The sequence below is a fragment of the Salvelinus namaycush genome, chromosome 36 (assembly GCF_016432855.1).
Source record: "Salvelinus namaycush isolate Seneca chromosome 36, SaNama_1.0, whole genome shotgun sequence".
NCBI lineage: Eukaryota > Metazoa > Chordata > Actinopteri > Salmoniformes > Salmonidae > Salvelinus > Salvelinus namaycush.
In genome coordinates this window covers 7,008,332-7,035,048 of record NC_052342.1, presented here as the reverse complement: position 1 = coordinate 7,035,048, position 26,717 = coordinate 7,008,332, and the positions used below count along the sequence as shown (strand labels likewise).

The window sequence follows — 26,717 nt, the reverse complement described above, 5'->3', positions numbered from 1 at the left end:
CTTCACTTGGCCTTCTCCTCACCTCAATCAGATTGTCTGACGTTGGGGGAGAGAGGAAGTAGAATGGATGGTTTCGCCACCGCCGCGAGGTATTAAAGGAAGTTAATGGGCCGAGATGAGGAGCCACCTCCCTGAGTCCTCCGGCCAGGCGCACTGCACTGCAATTATGAAACGCATAAATAACGAGCCCTGCCTTAAAAATAGAAACCGCAGTAGGGGGATACAGCGCTACTGGTCACCCCAACACCATTGTTATTGTATGGTAAAAAAAAATTGCAGTACATATTGTATTCTTTTATCGCTCATGCAATGATGTCAGAGGGGGAAAAAAACAGTGTTGGTTGTTTACAGTAACTTCTTAGTTGTTGTAATATCGCAAACGGACATGGCTGTTTCACCATTAAGGATTCCAGTTTTATTGTGCACCTTGGTCTAGGACAGAGCTGTTCCATGTCGGTCACTGGAGGACCGAAACACTTCTGGGTTTTATCCTCCCCTTCTAATAAGGGACTAATTCAGATCTGGGACACCAGGTGAGTGCAATGAACTACCAGGTGGAAACAAAAACCTGGAGTCGGTTTCCCAAAAGCATCTTAAGGCTAGGTTCATCGTTAGAACCATGTGATCCTATGGTTCTGATGATGAACTTAGCCTAAAGATGATTTTGGGAAACCGGCCCTTGTCTAGGAGGACACAACAGATGAGCGCAATGATAAAGACATGATGATGGCGTGATTTTATCAGCATACACACACTGTTGTTCAACTTAACTGACTAAAATGTGTGTTAGTGATTCACGCTTACTTGGCTAATTCGTTCACTTAAATTCAAAATCTCCCTTGTACTTTTACTGGATTCGCCCACAAACTCAGACTCATATTAACAAATCACAGACTAGACGAGCACATATGACTCACTAATATAACTAATAAAGCAGAGGAAAAAAATCTTCCATCAGAATCACACCAAAATAAGACCGTTCCAGACTCTACTGACAATGCAATCAAATCATGAACTGCGTGTGAGTAGTATGGTGGAAAAGTACATTCTTTTATTTAGGAACGTAGTGAAGTAAAAGTAAAAGTTGTCAAGAATGTAAAGAGCAAAGTAAAGTACATATACCAAAAAATGACTTCAGTAAAAATACTTTATAGAACTACTTAAGTACTTTACACCACTGCAAAACATTGCACTTCTGTATTTACAGAAAATAGAAATCACAAATCTCCTTAGGGTTAATTTTGACATCCATTTGCCTCTCTTTCTCCATCCCAGCTTCTGTTGTCCGACTCCAGTCCCCTTTCAAAATGCAACACTAGAAAAGCAATTTCCAAAGATACCATATTTTGTTTGCATGGTGGCATGGTTGTGAATAATCCTAATTTACATTTTGTCACATTCATAAAATAGCAATTGGTCTATTCTGCAGTAAATGTTGGGAACTGTGCCACTGTTAAAATTGTGCATTTTTTAAATGCATTCCCCCTCTTGTTCTTTTCCAAAGGCAACTCCATCTCTGGTGAGTTCAGGCCATCTATTTCGTCAGTGTGTGTGTGTGTGGGGGTACGTGTGTGTGTGTGGGTGCGTGTCACAGAGAATAACACACTTTCCCATACTGCAATCAGACAGCGCCCAATGACACTAAACCTGGGGGGCATGGAGCCATTGTTTTGGTCTTGTTTATGAGACTGAATGCCGAATGTGATGTGAGCGCTGATGATTCAGTGATTCAATGAGGGAGCAAGCTCCAGAGGCTCACTGTAGGCTGTGATAAGAAGTCAGAAAAATATACAGTGCCTTCGGAAAGTATTCAGACCCGTTGACTTCTTCCACATTTTGGTACGTTACAGCCTTATTCTAAAGTGGATTTAAAAAATAATACAAAAATCCTCAGCAATCTACACACAATATCCACCATTTTTATATAAATTAGCAAAAATTTCTACAAACCTGTTTTTGCTTTGTCATTAAGGGATATTGTGTGTAGACTGACGGGGGGGGGGGGGGGGGGACGACGACGACGACGATCTAATCAATTTTAGAATAAGGATGTAACGTAACAAAATCTGGAAAAAGTCAAGGGGTCTGAATACTTTCCAAAGGCACTGTAAGAAGCCCTTGAATAAGGGAAGGAGAGACGCACACACTCGGAGCTCAGATACAATAACTGAATAACCTAATAACCAACGTTTCAACAGACAAGCAGTCTTCACCTGGGTACTGTAAGAAGCCCTAACATTGTTTCTCTCAACTGCTGCAAGTAGAGGAGCAGCAGTGTAGGACCATCAGTTAACTAAGGACGATTTGTTGTTTTGGAGGAAGAAAAGGGAATAGGGTAAGGATTATTTGCTACTGCACGTTCAGGTGTCAAAGTGGAACACCACACCAATCCTTGCACTGACCTACTAGTGCGAGTACGAGTGTGTGTACCTTTTCTTGCTACTCCACAGAAGTCTTCAAACAGCTGCTACCTCTTGGTCTGTGAAGACATGCAACAAAGAACATATCCATCTTCCATCAGGAAGTATTCTCTCTGAAGTGATCGCCTCGAACAAATGGCAGGCCTACAGAATTGTTGCTCTTACACCCTTCTCTTTGAGCCAAGTTGGAATCAGAGCTGTCAAAAAAAACTCAGCGAGGTTGGTAAGTGCGGCGGACAAATCACTGCAGTGAAGTTGGTGCCCAGCCGGGCCCCAGGACCAAACGAAACAGCCAGAGAGAGAGGGGGAGAGAACAGAGGGAAAAGACTGCCTCTTTCTCCCCATCCGCTCTTATGGTTTGATCACTCATGTATGCAGGTCAGACGGAGGTCAATCTAAACTATCTTTATATGTAGGGAAGCCCCTTCAAGCGCTGGGTGCAAAGTGTTCTATTGTTACCACCCTATCACTCTTTTCTTCTCTGCTCTCGTTCTTTTTTTTTTTTTTTTTGCTAAGAGTGCCCCACACAGTCATTTGGTCACAGACGGTTATGCAACTTGAAAAGGGGCGCAGTCGAGTAAATTGCCCTTAGTGATCACACCTGTATCCTCTGAGCGATGGTGAGATGTACGTTAACTACCAGCTGAACACAGGTGTTGGGGTGTAAATGTGTTTGTGCGCTAGCACATGTGTAGGGAATTATAAAACATTTAATTTGTCTGATTTGGATTTTTTTCCTTTTACCATTTCTCACAGGTTTTCGCTCTCATAATGAAAATCCCCTACACAAATTGGATGTTGTAAGTCCACAACAATGCTTAAACCACATCAGGAGACCGTTTAAGGTCTGGGGGAGAACCAAAAAAATTGAATACATGTGTGTGTAGTTACCCTTTAATTCAACCGTGCAACAGCCAGAAACCTTTGCTTGGTTAGCGATGTTTCTATAGCGCTCATGTGAATGCAGAGTTTACTTAAATAACAAATGGCCACTGGATTGATGCAAATAATCAGGATATCATTCTGCCAGTTAGGAATAGGCTACTTTGTAGTTAACATTTAAGAAGAAGATTTTTATTTGAAAGCCTTTCCATCTACCAGAAGACGGTTGTCATGACATTAGCATAATCGCTAACAGCTACACAAAGAGGCAGACGAACACACACAGACAGGGGCATTCCTGTGCCATTGCCTCTTAAAAAGTTGAAGGAAAATACGAGTCACACTGATGCATTTTGTTCATGGCTTATGATCATCTTCGGCATATGAATACATTTTCTAATAAATTCAACACATTTAGTTGATTTTCTACTAAGTGCAATAAAAAAATGTATATTGTTGAAATTAATGCATTTTATAACAAGTGGAATATATTTAGTTCATTTCCTACTGAGTTCAATACATTTTTGAAAATTGTTGAATTCTGTATTAATGTCCGTGATTCTGTCCGTGTCGTCCGCAACGCAGACTTTATAGGGCCCTACATATGATTGTGTGTGTTTAGACTGACCAGGTGATTCCAGGTGAAAGCTATGATCCCTTATTGATGTCACTTGGTATCCAATAAGACATGGATTGTGTATGCATGCCATTCAGAGGCTGAATGGACAAGACAAAACATTTAAGTCCCTTTGAACAGTGTACGCTCAACATTTTCCCATGTGTATCAAGACCCAAACAAGCCAAACGTAGGAAGCATACAGTAGGAGTCAACGTGGGCCAGCATCCCTGTGGAACGCTTTTGACATGTCCCGACGAATTGAGGCTGTTCTGAGGGCAACTGTTCCTAATGATTGGTACACTCAGTGTACACTGTAATTGTATATACCTGTGTCAGCCCAGCATTCCCCTCATCCGCAGAGGGATTCGCATCGCCGAAGTTGCCTGTGGCATTTCATGCCAGGGTGCTTCCTGGGGCCACTCAGACCTGTGTGAGATCAGACTGCAGCACAGACTGTTATTTACACCTCAGTGGCACTGTACCGGTTAACTGGCTTGTGTCCCTGCCTGCCTGCTTGCTCACTGCCACCTGCATGGCACTGCTCACAGGCACCGAAACCAGGCCATATCACAGTAACAACCCTTGTGGAGAGCAAAAAGGGAGGTGAACAAACATGTCATGCATCCACTCTCTGAGGTGTGTGTTTGTGCGCGCGTGTGCAAAATTGCGTATGGTATTAGTGTTTCTGTTACACCAGGAGGCAATTGTTTACATCAAAACATGTCATGGCAATCCTGTGCCATGACATGTTCGCTAACATCATGCAGCCATGACACAAGAAGAGACAAAAATAACACTCGATCATACGCCTTGGTTTATCCACACCCGTGTAATTTGCGTGTGTCTGTGTATGTGTGTCTGTGAAGCTACTTGGAGATCCATTAGATTAGGGTCTTAGAGCTTTGCCCGTTTTTCCTCTCTTCAGAAAGCCCTGTGCTCTCAGAGCGGTAATCAGCCTCTTAATCGTCAAGCAAGACAATTACAACGTAATTAAACCTTCCCTCCGCTCCTTCGTCACGTTCGCCTCAAAGCCGTTTTGTTAGTTCTCTTCTCTCGTCCTCTGTCAGTATGAAAGTGTCTGACAGAGATGGTGTCTGTGCGATGTCTGAGTTGCTGGGCTGTTGTGTCTGCATGGCAGGGCCAACACTTTGAATATGAGGGGAAAATATCAATATAAAAACACAAAAACGTCAGACGTAGCCGGGGTTCAAAGGCAGTTTAAATACAGCACTTCTCCAGTGCTCTGACCCCCCTCTGCCCTGGCGCTGGCTGGCTGCGAAATGAAGGCAAAAAGGAGAGTACCAGGGGAAATGTTTGGATACCATATTAAATAGACATAATGGTGAGACTGATTTGAACCCTCTAAATCTCGCTCTCTTAGCAAAAAATAAGTTAAGAATTTATTGTTTGTCTGCTCACGATAACTCTGATGTAGGTCTTCGCATTCTATTTTGAGACTGGACTATTTCTTGAAAGGTCAAAAAAGCAGTAATTGCTGAACTTGTCAATAGGCATCATAGTATTGTTTTGGTGAATGCTAGTACTTAGCAGACATTTGATTCATTTGCAATATGATTTGGGATTGATTCTCCCAAAGATCCGAAATCATCAGAAAATTCCAATATGTTACTTGTCTGAAGTTTTAGCATCAACCAAAACAAATTATGTAGGCTTTCAAGACAGCTATTCAGTGCAGGAAGATTGATTCACTTACTATTCCATCAGAGTCTGGCTTCCTCCCTCCATTTTGTTGGAGGTGGAAATGAAGAGGGTCAGAGTTATTGCTATTCAATCACATGCTGAACCAACAGCAGTTTACTGAAATTGCTTACAGGGAAGGAGACTGCCAGCGTTCTGTCTAAAAACGTGGTGGACACTGAAGGGGAAAAGAGAAAGCCAGCGCCTTTTCATCACAATAAAGTGTAGCTGGTTTTATCCTCTTGAGAGAAAGAAAATAAGGTGGTGAATGCTTTGCTTAACTGGCAGTGCTGATGAGAGAAGTGTTGGAAAAGGTCAATACATTTTCCTAAGTTAAACCAGGGAGAAGTCCACTGGTAAAACCCCAGTAATAGTCCCTGTGAGGCTGATCAGACCAAGTACTGAGTGAAACAATTCTCCAGGGCTGTTCTCCTTCCTTTCCCTCTCCCTCTGTTTCCCTTGAACGAACTCATCGTCATTCATAGTCCCATTTTACCCACTAAAATGACTACTCGTATTGTTGCGTGACCTGTGTGCTATCTTGGTAGACTTGAATTAATTCCAAGGCATTAAACACTGGACAAAAGAAAAGAAATTGAAAAATGTAGCAAAAATAACAAAGCACTAAGAACCTAAACCAAGAGCCAGTGGTGTGGAACAGGGTTTATATTCATTGTCATAACTTTGTATTTAAGATAAATCATACAATAAAAACTATAAGGTGTAATACAGTGACGACGGACATAACATCCGGCAACCAAATCACATACAGTAGAAAGCCATATGTCCACAGTAATACATAATGAGATGAACCATGTCATCTCATGAACGACAGTTCCTATGTCACTGCTCCCATATCAGTACAGTAAACACGTGTACTTACATTCATGGGCCCCAAATCCCTATCCATCTGAAACCAATCCACGGGTGTCCATATTAGGACAGCCTCAGTAGGACGTTGGACAGAGATAACCCACATTAAAAAAACACTACAGTTTACTACAGAATACTACATACTATAGAATGCAGTAGTAAACTGTAGTATACCTCGATCATGTGTAGTACTAGAACATTTTATAGTAAATACTACAAAACACTACAGTAAAGTCCTCAAACCATACAGTAAATACTACAGCAATGTCCGTAAAAACACTACAGTAATTACTAAAGTATATACTGTATACCCTGCCCATTCCCCTCCCCCATATCCCAATTTGTGCCACCCATTAGTGAGAAACCATAGCTATAGAAAAGAGCAGAAGCGCTGAACATCCATTCAGCCCTTAGTCCTACCTACAGGTTATGGAACATTTGCTCTTTTAGTATTTTGTCCAGTCGTTTTCCTCAAGGACAAACCCCCCACTGCGATGTCAAAGATAATAAAACAAAAAACACTATAGTAAATACCACAGTAATGTCTGCAAAAAAACTACAGTAAATACTATAGTATATACTACAGATTTTTTACTACTGAATTTATACTATATTAAAACTTCTTCTGGATCGGTGTCCCTTCCGCGGGACGGTTGAGCTAACATAGGCTAATGCAATTAGCATGAGGTTGTAAGAAACAAGAAAGTTTCCCAGGACATAGACATATCTGATTTTGGCAGAAAGCTTAAATTCTTGTTAATCTAACTGCACTGTCCAATTTACAGTAGCTACTACAGTGAAATAATACAATTATTTGAGGAGAGTGCACAATTTTGAACATGACAAGTTATTAATTAACAAATTAGGCACATTTGGGCAGTCTTGACACAAAATGCTGAAAGAAATAAAATGGTTAATTGGATCAGTCTAAAACTTTGCACATAGACTGCTGCCATCTAGTGGCCAAAATCTAAATTGTACCTAGGCTGGAATAATACATTATGGCCTCTCTTGCACTTAAAAGATGGTACAAAAAAAAAAAAAAAGAACGGTTGTTTTTTCTTTGGATTATCTTTTACCAGATCTATTATGTTATATTCTACTACATTCCTTTCACATTTCCATAAACTTCAAAGTGTTTCCTTTCAAATGGTACTAAGAAAATGCATATTTACATATCTTCATGTCTGCAACACTACAGTAAATACTACCGTAAAGTTTGAAAACACTAGTATTTAACCATAGTACACCATAGTATTTTATCATGTGGGAAGGTAGAGCCTCTGCCATCATTAGTATCATCCCATCTTGTCCCACTCCCAATCACATTTGTAATTACTGCCTGTCCTGCCTTAGCTTACTGATAGACACAGAGGCCCTGTAATGAGAAGATGTTGAATAAATATTTACCTCTCAATCTGCAGCGTGCAACACTGAAGGATGTGAGTCAACTGTTTGTGTGATTATGGAAATTCAGTGATAAAGGCGTTTCGCCCAGAAAGATGGCGAGGATAATGAAGGGGGTGTATGTATTTTGATGACTACTCAAAAATGAAGAGACGGGATATCAAGAGAGGCATAATTATTCCTTCATTTGGTATAATCTGGGTATTCTTTATCTATCACGGATGGTACAAAGCTATTGTTTATCCTGGTATTTATGGCGCTGCTGGAATCATCTTTGTGAAGGCCACAGCTTGTGCTCTACAACATCATTGAAGGCTGTCAAAAGGAAAGAGATTGAGGGAGAGGAGGAAGGGTAGAGGAGGAGAGAAGGGAGCCAGTCACATCGGAGAGAATCCTCTCCTCTCACCTATTCCTTGTTCTCTCCTTCTAAATAATCCCCTCCATATGGGGAGACCGGTTTGGCCGGCACTTCCTCCTACATGTGTGTTCTGATTGACGATATGCGCTGCCCCTCTGCATTCCCAGCATGCTCCCTCAAGCTGTTTCATTTTTCCTGACAAATATCGCCCGGGCGATTCATCAGAGGATCGAGGCCTATTGTCGAGGTATTCAGAGATCCTGCCGCCCTCCCCCCCCCCCCCCCCCCCCCAAGAGGTGATTATGGTGCGCAGCGACCGACCGCCCACCGACCAATCAACCTAAATTAGACTTCTTTGTCGGTAGTCTACCTCCCTCTACCCCTCATCCCTCTCTTTCCAATGTCATCCCTCTCTCTCTCGCCCTCGCTCTCTCTCCTCCAGACTCCATCAGCCCTTCCCTGGCTCTCCCTCTAGTCACTTCTCCCTCTAAGACTGTGGACGCAAAGATCGATGGGCCTCTCCCTGTGACAGCATCAGCTCCAATGAAGAATCTTGACTGACTCCTTCACTCTCCTTATCAGACCCACTGGCTCAATCAAGGCAGCCATCTTGTTTGTGTGTACACAGTGGCATGTCTTACTAAGGGAATGTGTGTTTTAACATGGAAGCCGGTTGTGGGCGGTCTACAAAGCTAATAGGCTGGTTTCTCACATGCAGAGAACACGAAGAGTTCAATCTCAGCTTAGCCACCGACGAGAGGAAGGAATCAAGACTACATTTTTGTGAAATCCCCTCTTACTTCCCCCGCAAATTGGAAGCCTTCAGGAAAAAATATAGAGCGGACCAAGTCAGAGTAGGCTACCGATAGCGATAAGCCTCGTTTTTGCCTGAGTCAAATCTCCGACGGTGGAAAAGAAGAAGAAGCTCGTATCCCTTACGTCATCAAATATTTCAAGTCTGTCTGTCTCCAGCACCATGGTGGGGAGTTCTGATGAGCCGCTGGCAGAAAGAGCTAGTAACGTAGGGGACACCAGAACAGCAGATATATCAGAAATCAAGCCTAATTTCCATGTAATTGGGTGTCACAGCCTGCTATATTAAACACCATAGGTGGTCCCGTCTGTTTCGTAAATAAATAAAAAACTAGAATAAAAGAACACGGTGGCAGGTATCCTAGCGGTTAAGAGCGTTGGGCCAGTAACTGAAAGGTCACTGGTTTGAATCCCCGAGCCGATTAGGTGAAGAAAAAAAATCTGTTGATGTGCCCTTGAGCAAGGCACTTACGCCTAATTCCTCTGGATAAGAGCATATGCTAAATGACTAAAATAGAACTAACAGAACACTGGTTCAATCCCCCAGAGATCGCTAAATAATGCCTCCTCTGCCCTCAGATGTTTTTCAAAAGGCCCTACTGTGTCCTTCAGGTGGACTCAGAGGGCTCGTTTTTTAAAGGACCCAAGTCGAGAGTTAAGGCATCCCTGTATAAATGGCTGGTTATAATCATGGGCTAGCACCTGTACATACAGACATTGGCTTCTCTGTTACACACTGTGCTATCAGCAGGGGGTTATGGAACACCATGGGGAGTCTCGCAAACTTCCTCGCCATACGTCGATATTGTACCAGATGCGTTAGATAGTTTGGCGCTGGGGTGAGTAGGATGGGAAGAGAAGATTACAATGCTTTTTTGAAGCACAGCCCACAGGTGTTTGAGGGAGGGATGAAGGGAGGGATGAAGGGAGGGAGGGATGTCGAGACACTGTCTTTAAGCTCGTCTGTGAGGTAGTATCACCATCACTCTCCCACGCTCCGATGCCTCCACCCTCTCTCTCATCCACCGTTTCCTGTCCCCACTCCCTCTCCATCCTCCTCTTCTGAACATGTCTCTTTCTGCACAAAGATGTTGTCCGGGAGAGGCCGCGGGGGTCACCGATGCGTTATCAGTCAAACAAATGGCATGCCGCAACAGGGCCTAGCGAGGCCCCTGAGGTGAGACATTGGCGTTTGGTGGACAGAGACTAACAGTACAGGATGGCTCCCCCAACATCTCTTATAAGAGTCTCCCTCTCCAGAAGCAGCATCAAATAGAGAGAGACTAACACCCCCGGAGTCAAGGAAACAAACGGAGCAAAAGCAAAGCTAAAGTTGACTCGCCAAAGAGTCATGGCGCGGGGACTCGATAAACTCAGTGTGATTGAGATTGAAGTTGCTCAAGTGAAATAACATATTGCTGTTAACATGAGGGAGTGTAAGGCAGCGTCTCTTCCACAACTGAAACACAGTGTACTACAGAGACAGACAGTGGGAGGCCTAAACGGACCCTACATAGTACAAAGACTATATGATTTAACATGATACAAATGAAATGTTGTACAATAAAGAACTAGAATACCTATTTATTGAAATTACATTTAATCTGAGAAATTCAAGCAGCACCTGTCTCTATCAGTGTTGCTATATTTTACCTGAGGATGACGAGTGGGAAGTGTTCTCCACGGTGACTTTCCCACCAAGGCAATAACAATCTAACACGTCTGAGCTGGGCCCGATATAGAAGTAGTGAACACATTTCACTCCTGGGCATTTCCATGTAAAAGGACCTATAAGCGCCAACATGTGAAGTTCATAGGAACATATTAAATTGAGTGTCAAATGAAAGCTAAGAAACGATATATATCTTTTTAAATTAAGGAATATATACACGCTTCAACCATTTTCTATCCTAAATATTAGTAATAAGCAAAGGATTTGATATCTGGTCAAACAGAAGGAACATGGGTCTTAGAAAACATCTACCAGAAAAGGTCTTAAAAGTTATTAAAAATACATCAAAACACAATCATGTTGAAGACCACTGCAAGCTAATATCAACATATATTTAGTTTTGTATAAATCATTTGCTTTGTGTAAGTTCAAGAAACATTGCTCTGTGCCAAAAACCCACAAACAGTATCTTTAAGATATTTTCTCATTTCAATAGTAACAAGTAAAGGTTACCTACCAATTAGTTAGAGTTTTTACTTATATCAATTTGGTTAATGAATTGTTAAGTGATTAAAACTCAAAATTCTGTTATCAAATTGATAACAGAACTTCTGAACAATCAGTAACATCATTAGTGAAATTGAATTGGCTCCTATGGGAGATTATAGTCGTCACAAACTACCGTTGGGTCACCTGCTACAGTTCTCCCATCCACTGGCATACTGTTATGTTCAGCTCATAACTGTTTTCTTTCTCTTTCTGTCATCTGGTGGTCAAAGCAAGTGTGACTACAGTCTGGAGGAGGAGATGCACTGCAGTACTTAATGCAGCTGGTGGCCACACCAGATACTGACTGTTACTTTTGATTTTGACCCCCCTTTTGTTCAGGGACACATTATTCCATTTCTGTTAGTCACATGTCTGTGGAACTTGTTCAGTTTATGAATCTTGTTATGTTCATACAAATATGTACATATGTTAAGTTTGCTGAAAATAAGCGCAGTTGACAGTGAGAGGACGCTTCTTTTTTTGCTGAGTTCAGTACTGTAGTATAATAATATTCCTAATAAGCAAATATTGCATATTTCTACCTTTGTATACATATTTATGATACATCACCATGAAGAGAATGGACCCATGATAAAACATTTTTACCGCAATTCTGTGTAAATCCACTTCACTTAATGTAGTTCCATAACTCAAAAAGATGTTTCTAAGTCAAGGGGTCATCTCATAGCTGACACCCCATTCTTTCTGCAGACATCTTTTAATCTTAATTCAGAGCAGATATTTAACAGAGTTTTGGAAAATGTGGTCATATAATCTGAGGGAGATTTTATTGAAATTCTGTTTCCAAATTTAGCATCTGCACAGTTATTCCACTAAATGTGTTTTTGTAAAATGTTCTGTGTAAATTGCTAAAAGTAGTCATTGTGCATAGGATTGTATGGTTTGTTCAATTTTGAAATCAATGGTTTTTGTCTAGCATACATTTTTATGTGAAAAATCTGAGTCTCAGCGCAATTCCGTTATCATGGAATTGCCCTCTGTCTCTGATAATATCATCCAGCTACTCTCCTGGTCTCCGTCCTTGGGGGGGGCTTTGAGTCAGTTAATTAACAGTCCTCACAAAGCGTTAGGAGACTGTCACTGTAAAAATCAAGACTAATTAAGTTAGTGCTTTCAGTGGAAGCTCAGAAATCCATGGATATAAAATCACCCGCCACTGAACACAACTGCCGTTCGGTACTGAGAGACCCTGTTGAGGTGTCGTTTGAACGAGCCATTGGAGAACACAGATCAATATTTGCTGTCTCCATAAAGAAAAAAAATATATATAATATATAATATTATATAATATATAATATATCGCTAAGAGTATGTTAAAATGCAGGTCACTCCGTGAAGTGGTTGTAATATTCCCCCATATCTATTATGCATAAGCCTTGTGTGGGAAAAAGCTGAGGTTTAAGTTTAAGGTTTAAGTTTAAGTTTAAAGCTGAGGTTTAGGTTTAAGACCGATAAGTACAGTATACACTTGAGTGATATTGTTTTGACAGTTCTACTCCATTTTAAGCTTAGATCACATCTTAGTGAGAATTTACAAATTCCCCGATGAATAGGTGAATAAATAATGTCTCACTGCAGATAATTATAATCAGTACTGACATGATGAGACATGAAACTAACCCAACTCAGTCTTTGGGGAAAAAAAGGCTTACTTCAAAGACTCCATTTTGTGTCTTGTCACGTCCTGACCCATAATGGGGATGAATGGGAAGTGACACGTGTGACGGGGACGTGCGAGGCGGACTTAGTGCAGTGCCTCATTTCTCCCCCAGTCGCAGACTGACAGTGGGGAAAGAGGGCTGCTTTAATTGCTTGTGCACAGCCATTCTGGCTCTGGGCGTAAAAAGGCAGTAACAGCTCATCCGGGAGAGGAGCAAGGCAGCTGCTTGGAAACATTACATCAACACTTGCGCTTCGGTTGCCTGAACGCTGCCTTTGTCAGACAAGCGCGAGAAAAGACTTATGAGTCAAAACATACACCTAAGTGCGCATGAAGATGCCGCTTTCGAGTCGGGCAACTTAACCTTGCATTTTAATCCAGTAATGCTTTGTGTGTCGAAATAGGAGAAGATACCTGTATAAATGTATTCAGACGGTGCGAATAAGAGCAGAGGAATTAGGGGATTAGGAGAATTAAGCCAGTCTCTCATCTGGAGATGTTTTCACGGGATACGCTTTGGGAATGTTACGAGGTTGGGATTGGCGGAGAGAGAGAGAATCAGCAAAGACAAAAATCACACCGAGTGAAAAACAAGAGGCAACAGACAAAGAGATAAGCGTATAAATCAACAGTGCCTTGATCAAAGCATTGCACCTCCACAGAACAGGGCTTTCATATTCCCGTCTGTTTGAGGATGTTGGGAATCTATCAGGAGACCAAGCAGGAGAGGAGTCTGTCTCCATCTCTCTGTCCAGGGGAGAAGACAAATGCATGAGCTGTGGAGGGAGAGAGGAGGAGATGAAGATGGAGAGAGAGAGAGAAAGAGAAAAGAAAGAAAAGATAGATATGGAGAGGGAAAAAAAGTGCAGAGAACAGCATTGCAGCGTTTTTCATCCTCTCCATCTAGTCTCATACTCCTTTCCTCTGGAATGAGCAGGATATCCGGCCTGATCCGCTCCACTCTCCCCCAGACTCCCCTGGATGTGTGCGATTTCTTTCCTGCCCAAGGGTGAGCTTTGGAAGGGCAAAGCCAGCTCAGCGGCACCCCTCTGTGGGGAAGAAGGTCGCGGGTGGCAGAGGAGCATCGCTCATCCTTTTAATTAAACAGCGGGTCACAAGCTGCACCTTTCGGTGTGGGCGCTTGTCGTGGCGGGGCTCCCCTGGCTAGAAACACACATGAACAGAGATCTGGGGATTGTGGGATTGTAGAGGAGAACGGGGGGAGGATAATCCCCCTGAAGTCTATGAGACGATGACGACGCTAAGAGATAACCGCCACCGCTGCATGCTAATTTACAAACAGAGCCCAGAGCTCCAAACAGTCAACACAACTGCACCCGCCCAACCAACGTCCTATTCCTACTGTACTAAATACACAGTTATGTAACGCATCCCAGATCCCAGCAACCAGACAGAGCCAAAAGAGACTTCACCATCTCAGAGTGGGTGGAATGAAAGGTCAGATATAGGACTTCATTAGACATTATCTAACTGGCTCTGGGGAAATTGGACAGTGGGATTCTCATTTTAGCCAGAGCCTCATTCCCGTCAGAGACAAAAGACAAGGAGGTGTCTGACAACGGTGATAAGGTTATTAGGGAGCGTCTAGCTCCTGTCTGGCCGCTACGCAGGATAGAGGTCTGAATCCCTGCTCATTAGCGACACATTTATTTATGTATACAGGACAAGTTAATTGGGAGTTCATCAATCATTCGACGAGGGCTTCCTGCCGTTGCTGGTGGGGGTAAAGCGCAATTATTACAGTGACGTATGAGTCTCAACGTCCTTTTTACCTCTGTCCCTCGCCATGTTTCCATGGAGACCCCCTCGCCTCCTATCCCCTCGCCACCTGGGCCAAATTTGGAACAGCAGCAGAGATATTTGTTTGAATTCTGGATTATTAGGCTCTATTTTTCACTTTTAGTGCTGCGTTTCAAGTACAGTAGAGGGTAAATATGAGTACAGGCCCATTTTCATAAGTAGTTGAAAGATGGTGGTCCCAGCTACTGTAGGGTTAGGGTGCCCTTTGCACTCCTAAAATGCAGGTTAATATACTGTGCATCAATATGTGTACAACTAGCCATTCAAATAAATCAGTATCTCTTCAAAATCACTTCAAAACAGATTCCCGAAGGCTAACAGAAACTGTGTTTTTTTGTAACACGCATCAACGTTTTCTGCTGCCTGCATGCTGCGTGGCTGCTATACCGCTAACTCCAGGTTGTGGCAGCATGGTAAAAGGGGTCTGCCTCCCCGATGCGCATGGGCCGTGGCTGTTAACTCCAGGGCTCCTCAGGGACCCAAGTCCTGCCGTATGTTAAAAGTGATGACGAGACCGAATTGAGTGTTAACAAGCGAAGATGCTGTTTTTGATTCCCCACTCCAAAGCTTGCCAATTGGAGTAGGGCCTCCCGCCTGCTGTCTCAACCTGCCTCCCCTGGATTGTGTTAGAGCTTTACAGCTGGAGAATGGGCTGGATATTGAAATTTACTGCGATTTGGACTACATTTTTTCGCTTGGTGTGTCACTTACTGTGAGGATTTTCTATTCAAGTGGAAATTGAATTGTCCTCCTGTTGTTTAATACATTATTGATGTTTTCTTTGAAGATATGGGGCAATTTTGACTGTAGTTAGAAGCTACACATTGTCATTGCATTGCTCTAGTCTAGGGATGAGTGGGGTAAGTTGGAAAAGTTGAGCCACCCCTTGTTTCTAGGAAACCATAGACAAAATGAATTGTGTGTCCAAATACTTAGGAAGAGGATACCATTTAATGGAGTCTGTGGAGGAAGAAACTACATGGGAAAAGTGGTAAGCAAGATAGTTCCAAAAAGCAATTTTTCACAAAATCAAATGAATTTATGGTGTTATAAGTTTCTTGATGCTTGGACCTAAACCAAAGTAGATTTTTTTTACATCAGTAGGGGTCTCTATATGCTACAATATGAGGTCCTATACCTAAATGTTTGCCTTGGGGTATGTTGAAAATGGTGATTACATTTAGTCAGTTTTATGCATAATATACATCGTATTTTTACAATGTCCCATGCATATGAACTCAAGATTGGAACAATGAAAATGCACTGAGCAGACATCATCATGCCCTGTGTATACAGACGTAAAACAAGCAGGGGTCTAGTCCCCCTTGAGGTTCTTGAGAGAGCAGCCAAGGACGTGAGAGAAGGGAAGAAGTCCATTCGAGCAGCAGCAAGGGATGATTATTTTTATTTTATTGAATGACACTGAAGAGGTTGACTGGTTACCCAAACTCTTGCTCCGGCCAAACGCTACGCCACGCCCATGGACGTTAGTTTCTTCTCTGAAGTGAGTCTGAACCTGAGTACCTCCCCGATGATTTCGAGAATTTAAAAACATTCTAGACCTTCTGATTGGCCCCAGAAACTGATGTGCTGGGCCAAAGCGGCATTTATTAAATTTGTCATCGGCTGATAATCTGATTGGTTAGAGATGATCCAATCGCTGATGACTTTTCTTTGTACGACACCCCTCATTTTGAAGTCACCACAAATAACTTCAATGATGGCAGTCTCAGACTGAGGTATGTAGCGAATGATAGAGCAGCGGAATAATTCAGTTTGAGTCGTCAGGCAACTGAAGTGATATTGAACAGAGATCTAGAGTATATCTGAATGTAGGCATACATTTAAGATATACAATATACCACACCCCATTCAATGAATTAAACTTTGACCTATCAGCACCATCGCCAACTGTCACAGGACACCACAACCCACTTACTCTACCCCATCCCTGATCTCAACTTACCCCATATCCTTTGGACAAGCTATGTTTTCAAAACTGTTATGTTTAGATGAATTCTGATTATTCCCAGTGATACACGACATCCTGAAGAATATGTATGCACTATATCTTTGTTAGAAAGAACACTATATTTCCCTTGACGTAGTGATGCGGAATGTTAAAAAAATGGCTCAATTTATCCCACTCTCCCTTTTTGTATATCCTCCAATATTTTTCACACAAAAACTTTTTTCAACCCAGATAGAGTATTTCCTTTGAATAATAAATGGTAAATATAGCTCATCTCCTGCCAATTTGCATTTGACCATGAATCTATAAACATAATGCTAATGACATCTATGGAAATTGCACAATAATCCCCCAGACACTTCCTTTCCCCCACTCTGACAATGCACAGGCACTTAATGCAAGGCCATAATCTGTTTCACTTCAGCAGACAACAAATAGGATTTTATATTTTGCAATTACAGCAACACCCTTTGATTATCGAGCGAACAAACCTTGAAATGTGACACAACCGGCCTGACTGTCTATGGATCCTGCATCTTAAACAGATACTATATTCCACATTATCATTGATTAAGGAAACAAATGGCAGATTTAATGATGATTTAATGATCACGATCATCTTCTGATAAGTGTGGGGGGGGGTCAATATACGCATTACAATATCTAGCAGACTCTCCCTCCACTATAGCTAAGGGCCAAAACATATTACGCTTCATTCTTTCTTTAGGTCAGTTATGGGAAATGGAGGGAAGGTATTAATATCAGGGCGGCCATTTTGCCATAGCTCATTTAACCTCTAATAACCCTGCGTAGTGAGACTGTGGACTCCAAAGAGCTGGCGCTGCCGATGGGGGTGATACTGGAGAAAGGCCAGGGTCATCATCAACTATAAAAACAACGGCCCGTACAGGTGACACGCAGACCCTTTTAATTAGAACCTCCGATGCTCGAAACGCCGGAAAATCATTGCTTACCAGGAAGGGCAATGAACGTGCGTGCACACTAGAAACAGAATGCATTACATGTAAGAGTATTATATGGTTTTATGATTCTAAGTATCAAAATGTGTTTCCTTCTTCGTTCCATTCCTTCTCTCCGACTTGAAAGCCATGTCTTTGTGTCAGCCCACATTCTCTCTGGTATCTTCTGACAACTACATCAAAGCTTGGCGGCTTCCAGACCTGGAGCTCAAGTAAGATGTACTGACAGGAAGGAAGAGGGAAATAATGGCACAGTTCTAAGGTACCAATGGGACTGTTGATGATGGCAGCAGATTCAACCCACCCCCTTTTTCTCCATTCTCCCGCTCAATAAACTTTCTGAAACGTGAACTTTTGTTATAGGCTGATTTGTTTTTCTGTTCGACACACATTCTTGATCATTAACTGACTGGAGAAAAATATAGCACAACACAAAATCAATCAATGTTATCTCTTCTTCAGGAAATGTTAACCTTTTTACTGCGTTTTCCATCTGTTGAAATATGAACACATGAACTTCTGGGAAGATACAAGTGTGTTGACACATTTCCTTCTGTATTTCTGTTAAATTTCCTTCAGTACCTAATAGTAAATAAAGGTTAAATTAAAAAAAAAAAAAAAAAAAAAAAAAAACCTGAAGCAGTTCATTGACATGGCTTATTTTCACAGCCGAGCTAACACAGACAGAAATTGCCTTGGTTAGGAAAGCCATTACATGCCTTAAACCAACTAAAAGAGGGAAAGAGAGACCTTTACATTTTCACCAGCGTGTTAGATAAAAGGAACAAATACACAACTGCCCTGGCGCTAAGGAATAATGACCCAATTTGCATTGCTCAAACCAAAGAACAGCTCTGAAATAAATTAACACAGACACAATGAATATATTTTTCATGTGCTCTCTCTCTCTCTCTTCCTCTATCTCCGTCTCTACCCCATCTCTTTTTCCTCAATCCATTTCAAAAGGACAAATGTTTCCTGCAGTCACAGTGGCATCACATTGGTATTCCGCTCTCAATTTAGCCAAGAGCCAGGCTGTATCTGCTCTCAGCAACCACACACAAGCAATCTAACACAGAGCAGAGAGAGAGAAAGGTAGAAATGAAAGGGATGGAGAAATAGAAAACTGATAGAGGTTAAGGGGGAAGAGAGGGAGCGGGGACTGTCGGACCAGTGCCCAGACCAGACCAGCAGTGGTTGGAATTCATTTGCAATTCTCGAGGTCTTGGCAAACAGCAAAGACAGAGCCCTCCTCTAGCAAGAGATGAAAAAGTGTGTCTTTGTGTGTGTGTGTGTGTGTGTGTGTGTGTGCTTATGAGGTTGGTCAATTCCACACACACACACACACACACACACACACACACACACACACACACACACACACACACACTAACAGTTCATCAAACACATTGTGATCTGACAGTGAAAACCTGCACATTTTGATGACTTCGATGTGCTGGACTTTAATATTAATGACAGCCTAAATGCTGACTTTCAAATATCCTACTTCAGATCTCCAAAAATTATCCAGTTGCCACATCCCATTGCTTGAAACATCCAATGCATCACCTCTGGTGAAGCTCAGCTCTGATAAACGTATACCCCCCCCCAAAAAAATCGGGTTAACACATGCACACTGACTGACTACAGTTTACCTGATCTCCCAAATGACAGGGCATTTCATCATATTGTACATTGGAGGAGTTCTGTGCCCCATTGATTATAGATGATCACCAGAAGCAGTTAGCTTTCTGAATATAATAATACTGTCAAGAGCAGCGGGGAAATGCAGGCTTGTTTTGTGTTAGTAGTGAAATAACTACACATATATGTGTATAAACACTTCTGTTTGGAAATGCAAACGAACAAGGAAAGTTGTACAAATGCCAACGACACAGACGGATGCATACAGAATGAGAAACAGAGCGAGAAAGAAAGAGGCGGAGATACAGACAGGGTGAAGGGAGAGGTAGATAAGTGGTGCAAGAGAGCGCAAGGGAGCGGCGGACAGAGGGAGAGAGATAGTGAGAAAGAGAGCGAGATAGGGGAATGGGGGGGGGGGGGATCTGGAAATGCTGACAGCGGGTAAAGGTGAGGAAAAGATAAGTGGTGGGAGTGAGAGAATGAGTGAGAGAGAAAGGCGGAAGGGGTGGGGGTGAGAGCGATGGAGAGCAGAGATAGCTTGAAGAGAGAGAAGAGATATCAGGTGGGTAGAGGAATCGCTGCAGGATGAACAGAGAGAGAGAGAAATAACAGAGAGAAGAGAAACAGAGGAGAGGGAAAACACAGATGAATCAGGCGATGAGATGTGTCAGAGATAGGAGCGGCAGAGATTTACAGTCAACAGAGTTTGACATAAGCTGACAGGAGAGGAACAGATTCCAAAAGCAAATGGCGGTGAGTGTAGAGAGCAACAGAGGGGGAGAAATTACATTTGGGGGATGGAGGAGAGAGAGAAGCGATGGAGAGATTGGGTAAGCGAGAGAGGGAAAAGGGGGCTAAGTGTAAACATTTACCTTTGCTGCTTACATCCCGCCATGTTAATATGCATAGCTTTAATAATCGCAAATATAGGCCATACATTACAACACCAACATCCAAAACATTTCTAATCTTGTGGCCTACAGTGGTCTCACAGTCTAAACCGCTGCCTCTGGAACACATAGACCGCTGCAGCATGGGTTCAAATCTGGCCCACTGCTATTTCAGCAAAAACTCTCCTTCCCACTGTCTCTCCTCTATCAAATAAAGCATAAATTGCCCCAAAAATATACCTTACATTTTTTTTTTCAGTAAAATTTCTAAATCAAATGCTACAAACAACCCTGTCTCCTTTATCAGTTAAAAGATGGGAACGTTGACAGAGAAATAGCTGCAACAGCCTGTATCGTGCACCTGCACCATGTTTCCCCGACCTCCTTCTCCAGAGAACAAAAGGATGAGAACCTCCATTCCATCTGTTTCTGTTCATTTATCACACTCATCTCTGTCTGTGCCAAGAGAAGATTGGCCTATATTCCACAATACATTCTCCCACAATATAGACATCACACACAGGCCTGCTCTCAAAGTGTGAGTCGCTAGCTTCCACTCTTAGAAAAAAAGGTGCTACAGTGTATAGAACCTAAAAGGGTTCTTCGGCTGTGCCCATAGGTCGCTCCTACCAGGTGACGTGGAGAGGATCTGTGTCTGCACCACGTACTCTCACTATTGGTGTCCCCCAGGGCTCGGTTCTAGGCCCTATCCTCTTCTCTCTGTACACCAAGTCACTCGGCTCCGTCATATCCTCACATGGTTTCTCCTATCATTGCTATGCAGATGACACTCAACTACTTTTCTCTTTCCCCGCTTCTGACACCCAGGTGGCTACACGCATCTCTGCGTGCCTGGCAGACATCTCAAAGTGAATAGCGGCCCACCACCTCAAGCTCAACAAGACGGCTCTGCTCTTCATCCCGGGGAAGGCCTGCTCGCTGAAAGACCTCTCCATCACGGTTGACAACTCCACAGTGTCGCCCTCCCAGAATGCAAAGAACCTTGTCGTGACCCTGGACAACACCCTGCCGTTCTCTGCAAACATCAAAGCAGTGACTCACTCCTGCAGGTTCATGCTCTACAACATCTGACTATGACAACAACTTAGACAGCAAGCCGCACAGGTCCTAATGCAGGTACTTGTCCTCTCCCTTCTGGACTACTGCAACACACTGCTAGCTGGGCTCCGCGCTTGTGCCATCAAACCCCTGCAACTTATCCAGAACACTGCAGCCCACCTGGTTCTCAACCTTCCCAAGTTTTCTCATGTCACCCCGCTGCTCCACTCACTCCACTGGCTTACAGTCGAAGCTTGCATCCACTACAAGCATTCATGCTCAAAGCCTACACCCCAACCCGAGAACTCTGTGCTGCTACCTCAGGTCTCTTGGGCAATGTTCCATCAAAGCTGTGTAAGGGCGCACATCTCCCCTGGGACTGCCGTGCATCATAAATATCAGCGTGGGCAGAAAAGCACGAGATTAGAAAGTTGAGTGAAGTTCAGAGTTTTCCCCGTTAGTTAACGCTATCAATGTTTCCCTTTACTGTGGGAATTGTGATTGAATCAACCCGCAATATTTAATGCAACATACCAAAACAAACTCTGCAAGTCTTAGTAGGCAAAACTAACTATGCAAGTGATGTTGTTGTAGGCAGAACACATCGGATGAGGATTATATTGCATTGACATGCATGACTCAGGCCTGGACTCTACACAGAACGGTGCGCCATAACCAATCAGAGCTGCAGCAGGCCTATATGCAAATACACCATCGCCATATATGGATCTGTGCAATTCACTTTGAACTGGACTGTGTTTACAGCATGAGCGGTCGTGAGTAGATGCGCGTGTTTCTTAAATGTTATACATTTTTATTTCACCTTTATTTAACCAGGTAAGCTAGTTGAGAACACGTTCTCATTTACAACTGCGACCTGGCCAAGATAAAGCAAAGCAGTGCGACACAAACAACAACACAGAGTTACACATGGAATAAACAAGTGTACAGTCAATAACACAATAGAAAAAAAGAAAGTCTATATACAGTGTGAGCAAATGCCATGAGGAGGTAGGCAATAAATAGGCCATAGTAGCGAAGTAATTACAATTTAGCAGATTAATTAAATGAGCAGATGATGTGCAAGTAGAGATACTGGTGTGCAAATGAGCAGAAAAGTAAATAAAAACAATATGGGGATGAGGTAGGTAGATTGGGTGGTGTCACGTTCTGACCTTAGTTCTTTTGTTATTTCTTTGTTTTAGTATGGTCAGGGCGTGAGTTGGGTGGGTTATCTATGTTGGTTTTTCTATGTTGGTTTTTTCGTTTGGCCTGGTATGATTCTCAATCAGAGGCAGGTGTCGTTAGTTGTCTCTGATTGAGAATCATACTTAGGTAGCCTTTTTTCCACACGGAACTGTTTCGGTTGGTTATTTCACGTGTCATTTATTGTTTTGTTTCAGTGTTCAATTGTTTTAATAAAGAGCATGAACACGTACCACGCTGCGCATTGGTCCTCCGATCCTTACTACTCCTCCTCGTCTGAGGAGGAGGAAGACAGCCGTTACAGGTGGGCTATTTACAGATGGGCTATGTACAGCTGCAGCGATCGGTTAGCTGCTCAGATAGCTGATGATTAAAGTTAGTGAGGGAAATATAAGTCTCCAGCTTCAGCGATTTTTGCAATTCGTTCCAGTCACTGGCAGCAGAGAACTGGAAGGAAAGGCGGCCAAAGTAGGTGTTGGCTTTGGGGATGACCAGTGAGATATACCTGCTGGAGTGCGTGCTACGGGTAGGTGTTGTTATCGTGACCAGTGATCTGAGATAAGGCGAGCTTTACCTAACATAGACGTATAGATGACCGGGAACCAGTGGGTCTGGCGACGAATATGTAGCGAGGGCCAGCAGACTAGAGCATACAGGTAGGTCGCAGTGGTGGGTGGTATAAGGGGCTTTGGTAACAAAACGGATGGCACTGTGACAGACTGCATCTAGTTTGCTGAGTAGAGTGTTGGAAGCTATTTTGTAGATGACATCGCCGAAGTTGAGGATTTGGTAGGATAGTCAGTTTTACTAGGTTAAGTTTGGCGGCGTGAGTGAAGGAGGCTTTGTTACGAAATAGAAAGCCGATTCTAGATTTGATTTTGGATTGGAGATGTTTAATATAAGTCTGGAAGGAGAGTTTACAGTCTAGCCAGACACCTAGGTATTTGTAGTTGTCCACATATTCTAGGTCAGAACCGTCCAGGGTAGTGATGCTAGTCGGGCGGGCGGGTGCGGGCAGCGAACGGTTGAAAAGCATGCATTTGGTTTTACTTGCATTTAAGAGCAGTTGGAGGCCACGGAAGGAGTGTTGTATGGCAACAAAGCTCGTTTGGAGGTTAGTTAACACAGCGTCCAAAGCGCCAGATGTATACAGAATGGTGTCGTCTGCGTAGAGGTGGATCAGGGAATCACCCGCAGCAAGAGCAACATCATTGATATATACAGAGAAAAGAGTCGGCCCGAGAATTGAACCCTGTGGTACCCCCATAGAGACTGCCAGAGGTCCAGACAACAGGCCCTCCGATTTGACACACTGGACTCTATCTGAGAAGTAGTTGGTGAACCAGGCGAGGCAGTCATTTGAGAAACCAAGGCTATTGAGTCTGCCGATAAGAATACGGTGATTGACAGAGTCGAAAGCCTTGGGCAGGTCGATGAAGACGGCTGCACAGTACTGTCTTTTATCGATGGAGGATATGATATCGTTTAGTACCTTGAGCGTGGCTGAGGTGCACCCGTGACCAGCTCGGAAACCAGATTGCACAGTGGAGAAGGTACGGTGGGATTCGAAATGGTCAGTGATCTGTTTATGAACTTGTTTTGAGATCAAAGCGAGAGCTACATGTAGCGACATGTGCACATTTGTACATATCCTTTGCTAGTTAATTATTAGCCCAGTTATAGATCATTTGTAGTCAGCAATAGGGGAGTGATTGTTTCCTAGAAGAGCACAAAACGTATGCATTTCTAGACATCTTTGAAAAGCGTGTCAGGTAAAGAGAGTTTTTTTTGTCTTAAAGGGGCAGGGTTGTATTTTGAGAAAGGCTTGAATAACCTAAGTAGCCAATAGGCAGAGGGTATCATAATTTGTCTGATTCACTGTAATAATGGTATGGGAATAATGCTGCATTTTATTTTGAAAGGGGTTTCTTGCATCAAACAACATTTCCAGTCACCTCCTTGTCTGAAGGACAAGTGGATAAACATGTTAATGTCAACCCCTGCATGTTTTTTTCAAAAGTATCATGAAATATAGGCCTACATTGAACACCACACATTGGCTGCTACAATAGGCTGAATGATAGAACAGCTATTTCCATGTTAAAATGTTATGTAGGCCTACATTGAACACCACACATTGGCTGCTACAATAGGCTGAATGATAGAACAGCTATTTCCATGTTAAAATGTTATGGGATGCATTTTCTCCATTGTTTTTGATGGTAGTAGTCACAGTAGCCTACTTGACCACTGTTAAAACTAACTTAAAGCGGGTACAGCCTCAGTGTTGTCAGTAAACGCACGCTGGAAGTTGCACAGAACTTGCGCTCAGCAAACCTGATATTTGCTCAGTGATGAAAACAATTTGAGGGAACATTGCTCTTTGCCTTCCCACCCCTAAGGGAGGGCAGCTCACGCTCAGCCCAGTCCAAGCTCTTCTCTATCCTGGCACCCCAATGGTGGAATCTGCTTCCCCCTGAAGCTAGGACAGCAGAGTCCCTGCCCATCTTCTGAAAACATCTGAAATCCTACCTCTTCAAACAGTATCTTAAATAATTCTCCTCACCTCGACCCCCACCCCCCAATTACATTTTTATAAAACCAAACCAGCACCTGCATTGACCCCCTCACCCATCTCTGACTCTACTGATAGCTACTTTATTGAGGGAAAATTACTTTCTATGCCTGTGTTATGTGGTTGTCCCACCTAGCTGTATAAGAGCGTCTGCTAAATAACTAAAATGTAAACCCTTTGAAGAACCCTTTTTGGTTCCAGGTAGAAACTTTTTGGATTCCATCTAGAACCCTTTCCACAGAGGGTTCTACCTGAAACCCCAAAGGGTTTTCCTATGGAGAAAGCCCCAAAAAACTTTGGAACCCCTTTTTCTAAGAGTGTAGTATGGGATCCTTCCAAAGGTCAAAGGTAATACTACATTAGAATAATACATACACATTAGCACTGGGGGCTTACTTGCTTTGCACTGCTTTGAAGAAGATGATGACAGTACAGTATGTTAGCAAGCCTGTCTCTTACCTATATTATGCTAAGGGGTTTCTCCTAGTACTGAGCCAAACGAAACCAACATGGACTGAGATGTCCTGGTTATGCATTCACCACAGTTGCTAGACCCATGCTAAAAAGGAGCATTCGGGAAAAAAAAGGTATTAGCTAGTCAGCTAGGTCATGGTCTCACCTTCCTTGCAGTACTTTCCCTTGTAGCGGGTGTGTGTGCAGTCGCAGTGCACCTCGCCATACTGGATGGAGCAGAAGCCGCCGTTGAAGCAGGGGTTCTGCTTGGTGCACAGATACTCCAGGTCACTCTGGATGCCCTGGCTGTTGAGCAGGGTAGGGGGCATCTCGCCCACCTTCAGGTTGGAGATCAGGCCCAGGAATGGGGGCTCATACTTCACCGTGCTGGACGTAAGGGCTGAGAGGCGCACGTCAGGCGGGATGCCGCCCACAAACAGGTCGCTGACCACCGCCATCTCCTTCCGCTTGGACTTGACCTCCGCCACCTTGGTCTCGCCGTCCACCATGAGCAGGGTCTCGCGGAAGTTGCGTGTGAGGAGCACCATGTGCCAGCGGTCGTCGTTGACCCGGGTTTCCATGTGTAAGGTGGCGGGTTCAGCGCAGTGGATGGCGAAGCGCAGCTGGAGGCGCCCGCCGGCGATCAGCAGCTCCATGAAGTCGCAGTTGCCGCCGTCGTCCAGGTAGAGCACCAGGGCCTTGCTGATATTGGTCTTCAGACTGAAGCTCAGCTCGCCCACCGAGCCCGCCTCCCAACGCCCGTAGCGGGCCCACTGGCCGGGGGCCCCGCCGAACTCCAGCGCCCGGGTCGTCACCAGCAGACTGAGGAACGCCAGGGGCCATGCGGGAAACCTCAACCCCCTCGTCATGGTTGTGATCCCAATCCTAAATCTCTATCGTCTTCCTATTGGTTCAAATCCTCCACACAGGGACGTAGCTCGGCCTAGCGTAGTTGCAGCTGTCGTTGTGGTTTTTGTTTGTTTTTTAAGTGTAAATAATGGTTGTTATGTCTGGTACTCGCTACGGAGAGTCCTCTAGGCTGGGGAAAGTGTGGGAGAAGCAAAACCCTCACAGGACCCAATTCCAGATTCCTACCCTGCCGATTCAGCAGTTCTCTCTGGATTTGCTCTATTTCTCTGCTGTTT

At 43.4% G+C, this 26,717-nt stretch overlaps 1 protein-coding gene across 1 annotated transcript in view; it reads right to left on the bottom strand.

The window, feature by feature from the left end:
• LOC120030344 (neurexin-2-like) overlaps positions 1-26,366 on the bottom strand; it is an 848,849-nt gene extending 822,483 nt beyond the window's left edge. The window contains exon 1 of the mRNA XM_038975718.1: positions 25,739-26,366. Within this exon, the coding sequence (XP_038831646.1) occupies positions 25,739-26,228 (490 nt within the window). The 5' untranslated portion in view covers positions 26,229-26,366. The remainder of the gene's footprint in view (positions 1-25,738) is intronic.
• Between the last annotated feature and the right edge of the window lie 351 nt (positions 26,367-26,717).